The following is a 13,601-nucleotide window of genomic DNA, read 5'->3' on the forward strand; positions in this document are numbered from 1 at the left end:
TGGTCAGTGTGAGCATGGATTGAGCCAGGCCATAAGGAAGGCAGCACCAGGGGGCAGCTGTCCTTTGGGATTAGAAGGCTGAATCCTCATCGTGATCAACTGTACAGTATTGCCTAGCTAGAATCTAGATCCAACCTTGGGTGGCTTTTCATGGTGAAAAAGCTTTCTACATTCGCCTAAATTTCTCCTGTGACAAGGCCCATAGGTAAATATTTTCAAATCTCCCATTAGGGCTCACCATCTCATTGTGCCTTGGGTCATGGACACACATCACACACACACACACACACTTTGAAGCTATCCTTTTTCCATCACTACCCAAATTTGAGTAATAGTCCTCGTCCTGCAGAGACAAGGTGCGGCTTAGTGAAATGTAGAGCAGCAATCTTTTATGCAGCTGTTGAGCCTGCAGTCCTGATATTGAGGAAATCTTGGTGATCCTTGATAATTATCAGTGGAATAGAAGTGAGGGACCCTCTAAAGGAGTTACCCATGGCTCACATTTTCTGCTCTCACCACCAGAGTACTCAGCCACTCTCACTGTGATGCCCTCGGATTAAATTAGATTTAGTAGTTAGAAATTAATATGTACTGTCTGAATAGATGTCATTTTCCTGAGTCATATCATTAAAAGTTCTCTAGCCTCTGATGTCCTGGAAGAGCAACTTCCATCTCCATGGGTAGAAAGCCTATCAGTTCCTTTTTCTCTGTCTTGTAAAGCCCAGGAAATGACCAACTTCCCTTCCTATCTCTTCTCTCCCCACTTGTCACTCCCCGTTGTCTTTCCTTTACCTGTCTCTTCATCTCCTTCAGTTGGGATTCTCCTTGTTTCTCCAGGCTGGAGGTGAGCAAATTCACAAATGCCATGCAGGTCATCAGCAACTAGAAATGTTTCACTAAGTCCATAGAAAACTAAAAGAATAAATAGCTGACATTGTAGCATAGTGCTTGAAGGTGCTTTATATTTGAAACTTAAAAGAAGTCAGAGACTACAGAAGAACTTATACTTCTCATTTAAGTATCAGGTTAAGTGTCCATGGCCCAGTCATTGGTGGGACTTGAGCTGAGGACTTCCCAGCCACTGGTCCAGCTTCTCTGTTGACTATACCACACTAAGTCTAAAGTGGAAAACCCAGATGTTGGTAGAGCTAGATCTTAATAACGACTTGTCCAAGACTTATCCAGAGGCTGTCCTACTGGGAGGGGTGATGCTCAGGGAGCCAGCTGAGGCTACACAGGAATGAAGTGGAGGAGGGGATAGCACTGAACGTTTAGAAGCTCCAACACCTTTGTTGTCTTTGCAGGTTTTGACAGAACTCAAGTCCGACAACCAGAGGCTGAAAGATGAAAATGGAGCCCTCATCAGAGTGATCAGCAAGCTGTCCAAATAGACTAATTCTTTGGAAGGGAAAGCACTTGCTATCCCCTGCTCCCATCTCCCTCTGTCCCCTTCCAACCAAAAGAGTCAGTGTTTGTGACTGAAGGACCCCTCCCTGTCCCATCACCCCAACAGTTATTTTTCCTGCACACCCCAAATCTCATCTGCCCCCATGTTTTAGGAGACTTCATGAAAACGTAATGGTGGTAATGAGAGATGGCCATCTGGGGCAGGGCAGAGTATCTCTGGAAGTGGGCCCCTGGCAGTCCCCATTGCTGGCTGGACCACTGTTCACCTTAGACTCAGTCCGGACCTGAAAAGCTTATCCCTCCCAAATGGCACCATCATAGTAGTAGCCTGGTCCATTGTCTCTATGTGTGCTGGGGGAGGAGGGTGGATCACTGGAACCTGTCACCTGCGGGCCCAGGGATCCTGTTGGGAGTGCCGTGTGTCCAAGGAAAACAGCTGGACCTTGATTTAATCATCAGACCACCACCAGGGGCATGTTTTTATTAGACTTGGGTGACAGTTGCTTCACAGTGAGATTCTGTTCTCCCAGGAAGCATCTTTTCATGGTGGCTACATGACTTCTAGTTCATCTGCCTAGGTAAAGTTGCAGAAGAACCTCAACCTACACTTCCCCTAGTCCACCCTTTCTCCCCTAGGGCCCAGGTGGCCTTGCTACATTTAATATTTTCTTCCTCTCCTTTTCCCTTCCCTGCTTGCCACCCATCTAAACTCCTTGCTGTAGCATCTGAGCTCCATTGGTCTTAGCTGCTTAGAATGGTGTTTTCTGAAGCTGTAAGGAGAAAAGAATGACCTTGACAGCCAGCATCTAACAGGAGCACCTACCCCATTACTCTAGATATCTAGACTGTGAAAACCCCACTGTTCCCCCATTCCAGGGAGGATGTCTTGGTTTGTTTGTTTTTTCCCCTCTAAGCCTTATTATGTGTCCCTGGTGGGAAAATAACCCAGGATAAGGAGAACTGGGAAGGGGGGATATGTGGTAAAGATACAGAATGGTGATATGGTGGAAAGACTTAAGATAGTGGTGGGAGATTATGACTTGAATGTAATGACCAGGAAGACTAAAAGCAATTCATTGTGCTTCTGGGATGAGGACAGGTGGAGGATGTGGCCAACTCTTAGAGGCATTTTCCAGCTTAAAGTAGGAAACCACTTGGGGCAGGGGAGAAGCAAGAGAAGATGGAGCAGGTTCAGACTGTTTAAGGGAGGTTTGATATAGATTCAGGAGGAGCCAGAAGTCATTTAGTCCAACCAACCAATGCTTCTACAATGTCCTAGGCAGGACAGATGATTGATCATCCTCTACTTGAACAGGAAACTCGCCATAAGAGTGTTCCATTATTAGCTAGCTTGAATTTTTAGGAAGTTCTTCCTAAATCTAACACTATGTTCTGCTCATTGATACAATAAGCCCTTTGGAGCCATACAATTTAATGCTTTATTATAGTCATTTAAACATTTGAAGACAATTATCAGTCTTCCCTCTCCCTTCTCTATGCCAAATATTCTTCAACTGTTCCTCCTGACAGTTTCCAGATTCTCCACTCTTCTGGTCACCATCTCCTAGGCATGATGCTCTTGATGTAGTGTGACCACTGAAGCATATGGTAGAACTATTACCTCCCTCCATCAGGACACTTGTCTTTATTAATGCAGTCTGAGAGAACATTAGTTGTTTTAGCAGCTGCATCACACTATTGGCTCATATTGAGTTTCTGGTCAACTAAAACCACTCCTGGTCTTTTTCACAGATGTGACTTTGGGCATATCATCCTTGGTATATAAAATTCAGTGAGTTTTCAAGTCCAGTGATCAATTTTCTCATGTATACTGCCTCTGTCCACTCTGAATCTCCTATCTTATCAAAGGTGGAGAAATCTGAAGCATCTAGTGATCAGAAGTTACATTTCAAGAGTTTCAAATTTTGTCTTCCTTGCCAAAATTCAGTTTAATTGTAGGCAAAGTGATGTGCTGACTCCATTAGTGTATGATAATTGGGTGACATTTCAGATTTTGAAAATATCCACTTCAGATTATGAGTTATATACATTTACTTTATTCAGATCAATGAGACAGTCTGTAATTTCATAAAAGACATTGGAGATCATTTGTGGAATTCCAGTAGTATTCCCCCCAGGAGAAAAAATTCTTCAAATATCTTGGGACTTCTCAACAGTGAGGTCAAATAGGGCTGCTTATATTTTGTTACATTGGGGCAGTCCCCCTCGATTGCCATTTGCAGAAACTTCCTGTTCTGTTCTGACTGTGGGATATGTCTGACTCCCCCCTTTAAGCTTCTAACCCCTCCTAGCTTCTACCTGACTTTGTTGAAGAAATCCAGGTGTATGTACCTGGTTTTCTGTAGTCATTTGATAATCAGCTTTTCATGCAGCTCACTTTTGGACCCCAGACACATATGCTTACCTAGGCTACATTGCTATGCGAGGAGTGAGAGTTCATTAAATCCAGGACTTCTATGAAGCAGAGAGTATCTGAGTCAGTTTAAAAAAAAAAAGCCAAAAAAACCTTGTTTGAATGAAAAACTATTGAAATGGAGAGGTGGCTAGGTAGCGCAGTGGATAAAGCACCGGCCCTGGAGTCAGGAGTACCTGGGTTCAAATCCAGTCTCAGACACTTAATAATTACCTAGTTGTGGGGCCTTGGGCAAGCCACTTAGGAAAAAAAAAAAAACTATTGAAATGATGGCAAGCAAGGGGGACTCACAAGGCTATATTACCTGAGATTCTCATCTCTATCTTAGCCACAGCCACCACCTTTCCATGACATGGTGCCTTTAAATCCTATCAGAGTCTCCAGTCAGAAGTGACAGAATTTCAATCTAGGTCATTTCTTGCTCAAGATTAGACAGCATGGGGCAACTAGGTTGCGCAGTGGATAGAGCACCAGCCCTGGAGTCAAGTGTACCTGAGTTCAAATCCAGCCTCAGACACTTAATAATTGCCCAGCTGTGTGACCTTGGGCAAGCCACTTAATCCCATTGCTTTGCAAAAACTAAAAAAAAAAAGGGGGGGGCAGCATAGGTAATACTGATGGCAGCAAAAGGTACTATTAAACCTTCCCTTAGCAAAAAAAAAAAAACAAAACTCCAGCATATATTAACTATATTGCCTAAGGCCCTATGCTGAGGACCAGGTATACAAAGAATGAGAAGGCTCCTAGACTAGTTTATTCTAGAGAGAAATGTGGAGAAAATTTTTCTTTGGATTTTTACTAATTCTTCATTCCTAAATCCTGCATCCTCACTATCCTGATACACCTTGGGACACTGCCCCCCATTATATTTACCTGCTGACAACCCCACTGGCCTCCGTCAATCTAGATGAAGCAGGAATCTTGTGTAGGAAAAGGAACAAATTGAGAGGTGACCTGGTTTTTAACCCTAGCGTCTTCCTCTCTCTTGGATCTCATGTTACCAGGATTGATTGACCCCCACTTCCAGCTTGTGATCACCATGCACAAGCAGAAATGGCCATGTGTTAGCACAGATGCAGTCCCTTTGTATCAAGAAATGAAGCTGCATCGAGAGAAAATGAAGACAAGCTCATAGAAAGGGTTTGTGACAAACCGTGTAACCCTGGCCATCTAATATCTCTGGGTCTGTTTTCTCATCTGTAAAATGAGGGAGGCTGACTAGAGCACCAAGAGTCTGATAATTTTAGAAGATTAGAACATTTCTCCACCCTCAGCAGCACTGCTGCCATTTGTTACTTGAAAACACAAGCACAAGAGTATCATTGTTTTCTTCTGAATAGTCCTGTCTTCGGCCTCAGTGGGTCAGACCCAGCACGTCAGCCTCTTTGGAAAGTGACTTTAATATTGAGGGTGATTGAATGGTGTTAGACTCACATTTCCTCCGAATGACTCCATAAGAACATTACAGGCTGCGGAGGAGTAAATTGAAGCTCGTGGAGAAACGGGCAGAAAGTAATTTGTGGTGAGGTTTAATGGAAATTGGAGGGTGGCTCTCTGTAGGCCTGACCCACCGCCATCTCAAAGCCTCTTGCTCGGTTCCCACTGTTCTTATCTCTAGAACTATATACAATCTAGTTGTATTCTCCAAGCACCAACTTTTTCACAAATGGACCCAAGTTCTACAGCAAAAAGAAAAATTTCACTTTGCAGATGTCCCTAGTGTGGACTCAGAACTTCTCTAGAGGCAGCACTGTTCATGAGAAAGAAATGATAGGTTTGTTCTAAGCAATCTCCCATGAGAGAAGAAAGTTTATAGAGAAGACTACTGGATCAGTAAGAGTTGGTAGACAGGTGAGACCCTGTTTTACTGAACACTATCTTCAGATTGCCCCATGGAGTAAGAAAAGGAAGTTCAGTGAGTCAGATTGAAGGTAGGAATCCCTGTGAGAGAGTTGTCTATGCTGGTAGACAGGAGGCAGAAGGAAGACAGACCTAGACCGGGATCGAGTATTGCAATGATTAGAGCCTGTGGCTGATGCTGAAAGGGAAGCTTAGCCATACAGAATTAAGAATTTCAGTCTGCAATACAAAAATCATTATTCCAGATTTTAATCAACTTTCTTAATGGGTATTGACACTTTGGGAGCAAAAACCCAACATTGTGGTTACTATTGATTTTCTGAATGCTGATTACTTCAGAAAACAACCAAGGAACTGTTAGTATCCCAACTATCAACAAATAAGATAGTTCATGAGAAAAATTCCAGTAAGAAATCTCGACTGCTCACCTGAGCAGTTGAAATCTTTCTTTGGAATTGGTAGTCAAAGGATGATCCCTGGGCATGCTGTAGGTTACCTCCATCCTCAAAAAAAGAGCTGTCAATCTGGTTGAAAAGGCAGAGATTGCTGAGTGTTCTCATTTCAAGATACATTAGTGATTTTAAGATTGTTCTTTTATCTGCAATACAAAGATTTGGGGATTGCTTAGCGGATATCAATTCTGTGCAAAGTTGTGGAATTCTCAGAAATGTGATCATAAGATGCCATTGTCTTCAATGGTCCCAACAGGTTATTCTCTCTTATCCCCAGTCCTTCAAGGAACTGTCTTGAGAGGCCCCCCACTTGGAGCCATGTAAGTGATGGTATTTGGATTATCTATTCTCAAATCCTCCCTGATTGCCCCTATGAAATCCTTTTCCCTGTTTACAGTATCACCTAAGAGTTGCATCAGGATACACTGATGTTTTTCTGAAGCTACTACCTCTCCTTTCTCTTGTCCACATATGCTCCCTCCTCATGCAAGCCTCTTGGATTAGATGTTAATTTAGGAAACAAGCTTTTCCAAGAAGGGAGGGGGAAGATGGCTGCAGAGAGGCTTCCTCAGCTTCAGGGGCCCTGATGTCTTAATGAGCTAGTAGCAGAGATTTAACCTATAGGATATCCTTCTGTTACATACAGGAAGGCCACAGAACTATGGTTCCAGACCTTTTTGTCCAGAATCAGTGCTGAATATGTCTTGGAGTGTCCTTAATTTCCCTGTCACTTTTAACTGAAAGTAGCCAGGGGAAAAATAAAGCTCATTCTCCAGTTCATCCAGGTTTTGTCCTTAGTAACCCAGCCATTTCTCACTTGGTCACGATGTGTCGATCCAGTTGATGTCCTCCAACTCAGCAAATGGAAATCTGACTGGGAGCTGGCTGCATTTCTTATCATTAACTCAGTACCCATCTTCTACAAAAAGAGGATTTCAGGAGCTATTGTCAGGGGAACCAAGTTGTCTTAAGTGAATTGTGTTCCCTTCAAATATCAAAGGGAGGAGATGTCCTGAAGGGTAAGGGGCTTTGTGTTGGCCTATCTTGAGACTAGGACCATACTTGGGTTGTAACATTCCATCATTCAGATACAAACCAGACTCCCCACACACACTTATTATTAAGGCTTCCTTGTGCCTTCCTCACAAAATTGGAAGCCCAGGAACAGAAATTCTAAGCATCTGAGGACAGGAAAAGGTCTAAAGCTGCTTGTTCACAAGAGACCAATGGAAATGGGTACAGAAACAAGCCCCTGGGGAGACCTGAGTATTGTCTTGAGTCCTCATAAGTCTTCCTTAGCTTGCCACTGTCTAATAGCTCTGCCCTTAGCTGGTGGCCCTAAGCTGTACCCTGATTCCCCAAACCATGGTCGGGATAAGCTTCCTTCTCCCCATTTTGTCACCTGGAAGAACACAATCCCATTCCCCCTGAATGATATGAAGATAGGCTTTGTAGTTTTTCTACTTTTGTTCATTCTGCCCTCCCTAAATTAGATTGATGGAAATGTCCAGAATCACTTGGAACAACTGCACTATTTCCTTGTCTTCTGCATCTTTTCATCCCTTAACCCTACTTCCATCACTGTTAAAGCACTGGATATAACCATTTTCTTTTCAGCTGAATTGTACGGACTAACTTCAGTCAACTGTAAATACACTGGGGGAGGGGGGAGGGAAAGGGAGGGACTGTGGGACTCTTGTGACCCGAATGTATTTTTATGCAAATTTGAGTGGCCTTTCAACCCTGAGATGAATGATTTTGTTTTACTGGTTGTCACTATATAGTATTATTATTGTGTTTGAAAGTTTGAGATAATAATATTCACATCTATATGATGCCTGTAAACACAACAGTATTTATAAATGAGTAAATAAAACTGTGTTTTAACTTTGCATCTGTATCTGTCCTAGGTCTTGGGTTTATAGAATCTTATACTTGGGAGAATTTCCTCAGTGTTATTTCAATGATTCACCTGTATCCATTCAGCAACATCTATTTTACCCCGTCAGATTGGAACAGAGATGGAAGAGTGTCACATTCCCATTTTTTTGTTTTTTTTCCTGAAGACTATGGGGTTAAGTGACTTGCCCAAGGTCACATAGCTAAGCAATCAAGTGTCCGAGGTCAGATTTGAAATCAAGTCCTCTTGACTCCAAGGCTATACTCTATCCACTGTGCCACCTAGCTGCCCCAGCTCCTATTCATTTTTTTTTTTTAGTTTTTGCACTTTTTTTTTAGTTTTTGTTTTCTTCTAAAGCCTATGGGGTTAAATGACTTGCCCAAGTTCATAAAGCTAGGCAATTATTAAGTGTCCAAGGTCAAATTTGAATTCAGGTCCTCTTGACTCCAGGGCTGGTGCTCTATCCACTGTACCACCTAGCTGCCCCAGGAACCATCCATTTTTTTGAAAAAATTTAAGGCAATGGGGTTAAGTGGCTTGCCCAAAGTCACACAGTTAGGTAAGTATTATGTGTCTGAGGCCAAATTTAAACTTAGACCCTCCTGACTCTGGTACAGGTGCTCTATCCACTGCACCTCCTAGCTACCCCAGTTTTAAAGAACTTTCCTTTAAAGGAATCTCGAGAAAGGTCTCAGACAATTAAAAGGTCGAGAGGGACCTGTGCATAAGAGAAGCACGAAAAAGGAAAATATTACCAAGACCAGAGTAGCTTAAGATTTTGGGGGCAGAAGAGGTTAATAATTATTTTTCTAGCTAGGCAGAAGTCCTAGGGAGGCAGGCAAAGTGGCTTATTTTCCCCTGGGTTACTGGTTAAACTTTGATTTAGTCTGTCGGCTGGCATCCACTGTATAGCTTTTACCAGTTTATACTAGTCTTCCAATGATTTAACAAATCATTTAACAAAAAGTGATTGCCTACCAGGGATTCAAAGACAAGATTGAGAGCCTATGCCTTGACTTCAAGCAGTTTACATTTTCTTTCATGAGCACATTGCTTAATTTGGGAGATCTGAATTCTCTGAAGTTTTTCACACTGTGAAAATCATGAAAGGAGGGGAGGATGGGGAGGAGTCAGAGCAAAGAGGAGGGAAAGCAGTGTTGGGCACTGTGCCACCCCTACCAGCACCCTCCCACCTTTTCCTTCGGGGTGGTTACTTCCAAGGTGGTACCTTCTTGGTGGCCGCGATTTGACCTGCCTCAGTAGAAGCTAAGTTCAAGCTCCATCTCTGGCTTTTCTCAACCTGTTGGTTTCTACCAAGTGGAAATCCTTGGTCACTGCCTTGAAGCACACAGTACTTGGACAGGGAAGGAAAATTCCTTTCCCCTGCAGTCATACTGTTTGGGGCCAAAGTCGCAGCCTGCTTCACACACATGATGTCACAGTTGAAAAGTTCAGTCCTGGTCAGAAAAGAGGACCTTTGGCAACAAGATGAGTAAGACAGGGATGGGGAGAAGGCTGGAAGACTGGGGGGTTTAATGGGTGCAGCCCAAGTCCCTGAGTGACAGTGGGGAACCTGCAGTTTTAATTCTACCTCTGATTCTGGGCTCCAGAGGAGTTGCTTCATCTCTGAGTCTCTGTCTTGTACTTTATTAAAAAAAAAAAAAACCCAACAAAACTCTGGAGTACTTTTCTTGTATGTACTTCACAGGAATGACCAGGACTCAATTTGGGTCATGACATTTGTCATACCTGCCTCTGAGCAGAAAGATATTTCTCTTAAAACCTCCACATGAGGGGGATTCCATGACCTCTCCCTGGTGATAAATTTTCTCAAATCATTTGTAGGCAGGAAATTCAATTATTGATCTCTTGTGCCCATATTTAGGCTCACTCCCCCTTTCTTTACCCTCCAGTGAAATGAGTTCATTCCCATTCAGACTTCCTTCCCCCAACCCCAGGGACTAGATGTTGATTGTTGGTCATTTCAGTCATGTCCGATTCTCTGTGATCCCATTTGGGGTTTCCTGGCAAAGACACTGGAGTAGTTTGCCATTTCCTTCTCCAACTCATTTATAGGTGAGGAAACTGAGGCAAAGAAGATAAAGTGACTCGTCCAGGGTCACATACCTAGTATCTGAAATCAGATTTGAACTAAGGAAGAAGGTTCTTCCTAATTTCAAGCTCAGTCTTCTATGCATTATACCATCTGGTTGCCCCAGGGGGTTATATACTATCCCTTCATATCATCCCCTTCCTGTAGTTGCTATATCCTATATTGTGATGGTTGGTTTTCCCCTGTACTCCCTCTTCTTTTATTATTCAATTAGTGTCAAAATATCTGAACTCCTTAGAAAGACCTTAGTCATGTTCCATTCTTCAACTACCTCTCCCACCCCCAAACTTTATTGTACCCAAACATGAACTCTCTTGGTTGGTCGCCTGGGGACAAGAGGTGCTTCATTGTAATCATACAGCACCCTCTCCTGCCCTCCTCCCCCTTGGCTGGCTCTTGCCCAGCTGGAGAGCAATTCTGCCATTTCAAGATAATTGGAATCTCACAGCCCCATTCCAGGACCAGGGGCATGGAAGATGCTTGATGTAAATTCTCTAAATGGCAGTGCAGCTGCTGCACCATGTCCTAAAAATGAGAAGGCAGGCAGGCAGGACAAAAAGGGAGCTGAGCAGAGGCTTAACCATTTCTGGGAACCACCTTTTCAGATCCTGCAATTGAGCCCCCAGTTTTGTTTTGTTTTTTTGTTTTTTGTTGTTGGGTTTGTTTTTTGTTTTTTTTTTTGCTTTTGCAAAGCAGTGGAGTTAAGTGGCTTGCGCAAGATCCCACAGCTAGGTCATTATTAAGTGTCTGAAGTCAAATTTGAACTCAGGTCTTCCTGACTCCAGGGCCGGTGCTCTATCCACTGTGCCACCTAGCTGCCCTTTGACCCCAGTTCTTGCACAAGGCACCCATCACATTTTGCAACAGGACAATCTGAAATATTTTCTAAGTGAAGGTTCAGAAAAAATCATCAACCCTTTTATTTTAAAAAGGATTTTGCAAGGCAAATGGGGTTAAGTGGCTTGCCCAAGGCCACACAGCTAGGTAATTATTAAGTGTCTGAGACCAGATTTGAACCCAGGTACTTCTGACTCCAGGGCCAGTGCTTTATCCACTGTGCCACCTAGCCACCCCAACCCCCTTTTCAAAGCCCTGACAGAGCCAGGTACAACTTCCCTTGACTGACTAGCCAAACTCTCAGCATTGGCCACTGAAAGTTTAGGTACCCTCATTCAACCCCAGTTCCCTCCAGTCCTTGAACCTCAAGAAAAAGTTTGGGCCATTGAGAAAATTTCATTGGCTTCCTTCATTCCCTTTTCTTCATCAATAGAGAGGGACCTTGCAAGGGTCTTGCTACCCTTCCTCTGCTGTCCATTCCTCAAGGTGCCAAGTGGTAGACTTTTCACCATGAGATCTCAAGACCCCATCCCTCCACATCCATCATCCCTTTCCCCTCCCTACCCAGTAAGAACAGACTGGAGGCTCCCCCCACCCCCAGCATTCTTTCAGCTCATTTCTTTAATAAGGAGACGCAGCTCTTTACAAAATAACAATTTGACAAGAAATCAGACAAAAACAAAAGTCCACACTAGGGCAGGGGAACATTGCCAAGCTTGGGGAAAGGGGAAAAGAGAGGGGACTGGGACCTGATAGGTTAAGGGGCAGCATCTGTGCATTTATCTTTCGTGTGAGACAAAGTTGGGGAGATATCTGACGAGGATGACATCCAATGACCAGCTGGAGTAGGGGCGGGCAATGAGGTATCCTTGGGTTCACCCCAGTTCTGGTTCTCTAAGTTCCAGGATATTCAGGTAGAAGCAAGCCAGTTTCCTGGATTGAGAATTGGGGGAGTGGTTCATATTTCTCTAACAGTTTCCAGGAAAGCCCTAACCCTAAAACAGAGTGAATAGGTATGCTCACCTGTTCCCCAGATCACTCACCTCTCCTTTCACTCCAGCCTTCTCTTTTGCTCTACTGTTTCTATTTCACATCAGCTTTGAATTTGAAAAGTAGGAAAGTTCTCCCCACCCACCCAAGCTGTGTTATAGAAAGCCCAGGTCTCTCTCTTCTCTCTCTCTCTCTCTCTCTCTCTCTCTCTCTCTCTCTCTCTCTCTCTCTCTCTCTCTCTCTCTCTCTCTCTCCCTCTCCTTACTACCTCCCTTCATCTCCCATGACCACTCCCCATCCCACCCCTTTCACCTCAGGAGTGAGATATTGCCCCCAGCCATGTCTAGAATGATAATTGTCTCTTCAGCTCCTGCCAAAGCTGACATGTGGGTCAGGCCCCGGCAGCACTCCCTCAATGGGGTTGTGGTTTTCAGATTTTAAAGGGAGAGTTTCCTATCTTGTTCCACTGCTAGTTCTTACTGTCTAACTATCAGAGTAAGCTGGGTGAGAGCATCCTGGAGGATGAACTAAGCACTGCTAACCTGGGGCATCCTGACCTCTGGATGAATCTCAGCCATATCTGATGCCAGTAATTTGTCATGCTTTAACCCTGCTAGGAACCCTTATGATTGACCACTTAGCTAACAGTGGCCCCCGGAGTATGGAGCTGCTGAATTCTGGGTAGCCTATGTTCAGTCTAAACTATCCTCACCTCTAGAACTTTCCAACTCGACCATCCAGGGCCTTCCATCTCTTCCTCTCCTAATTTAATGGAGTATAGGCACTCCTACCTTTTCCAGGATGGAATTTTTTATGTCAGGAACTTAACCAAAGGATAGATTGAAATCATTAGCTTTCGGCACTGTCCATTTCTCTTCTTTCTAAGTCTCTCACAATCTAATCTGTGCCCCCCCAATCGGGGTACTCCTACCCCAAGTCCACTCTACACTGGGGCTGCCCTGACTAGCAGGACAAGATGAGGCAAAAGAATGTCAATAATTCCTGCCTTTTGAGCAGTGTTCTTTGCAATATTTTACCAAGTGTTTTCTCTTTCCAATCCTTATACTAACCCTCTAAAGTCAACAAAGAAGAGATTTTCTTACACGTACATTTCACAGAGATGGGTAGGGTAATAACACTGGCTTGCTACTCCTGAAGAAGTGATCTTTCCCTCAGAAAGGATGAAGATTCAGAATCAAGGAAGGGATATAACCAAAAACCTTGAAACCATAGCAAAAGGAACCAGTTTATGCTGGAGCTATCCAGAAATCATTTTCTGAGGACCCAAAGGAAAACAATGAAGACTTTATCTGAGGAAGCAGGGTGTAGGAAGAGGATGGGGGCAGTAGGTGAACCCTTCACAAGTAGCTTCAGGAAACTCACTGAAGGGACGTTGGGGACTCAAGGGCAGGTGTCTGACAGGCCGGCCCTATTATGGCTTATCAGTTAGTTCAGACATAGGGAGGGACGATACATCCAACATGGAACACAAAAACCACATTGACAAGAGATATCAGATTAGGGTACAGTGCAACAAAGATGCATTTGGTTCTACAAAACCTAACAAAGACAGACGAGAGGCTGGAGGGGCGAGGATGGGGCAAAGGG

At 43.8% G+C, this 13,601-nt stretch overlaps 1 protein-coding gene across 8 annotated transcripts in view; it reads left to right on the top strand.

Annotated features, from left to right (window-relative positions):
* The window catches only part of PPP1R12B (protein phosphatase 1 regulatory subunit 12B), a 263,657-nt gene extending 255,612 nt beyond the window's left edge, over positions 1-8,045 (top strand). For 4 of the 8 annotated variants that reach the window (XM_074222379.1, XM_074222380.1, XM_074222383.1 and 1 more), the window contains one exon: positions 1,305-1,391. Coding sequence is in view for 3 of the 8 variants with exons in the window: in XM_074222381.1 (XP_074078482.1) it covers positions 1,305-1,391 (87 nt within the window). In the remaining 5 variants the exon portion in view is untranslated. Of the gene's footprint in view, positions 1-1,304 lie in introns of all 8 variants that reach the window. The other 4 variants (XM_074222381.1, XM_074222384.1, XM_074222386.1 and 1 more) reach the window with 2 other exon arrangements.
* The last annotated feature ends 5,556 nt before the right edge of the window (positions 8,046-13,601 follow it).

This window comes from Macrotis lagotis, chromosome 2, assembly GCF_037893015.1.
Source record: "Macrotis lagotis isolate mMagLag1 chromosome 2, bilby.v1.9.chrom.fasta, whole genome shotgun sequence".
In the NCBI taxonomy this organism is placed as follows: Eukaryota; Metazoa; Chordata; class Mammalia; order Peramelemorphia; family Peramelidae; genus Macrotis; species Macrotis lagotis.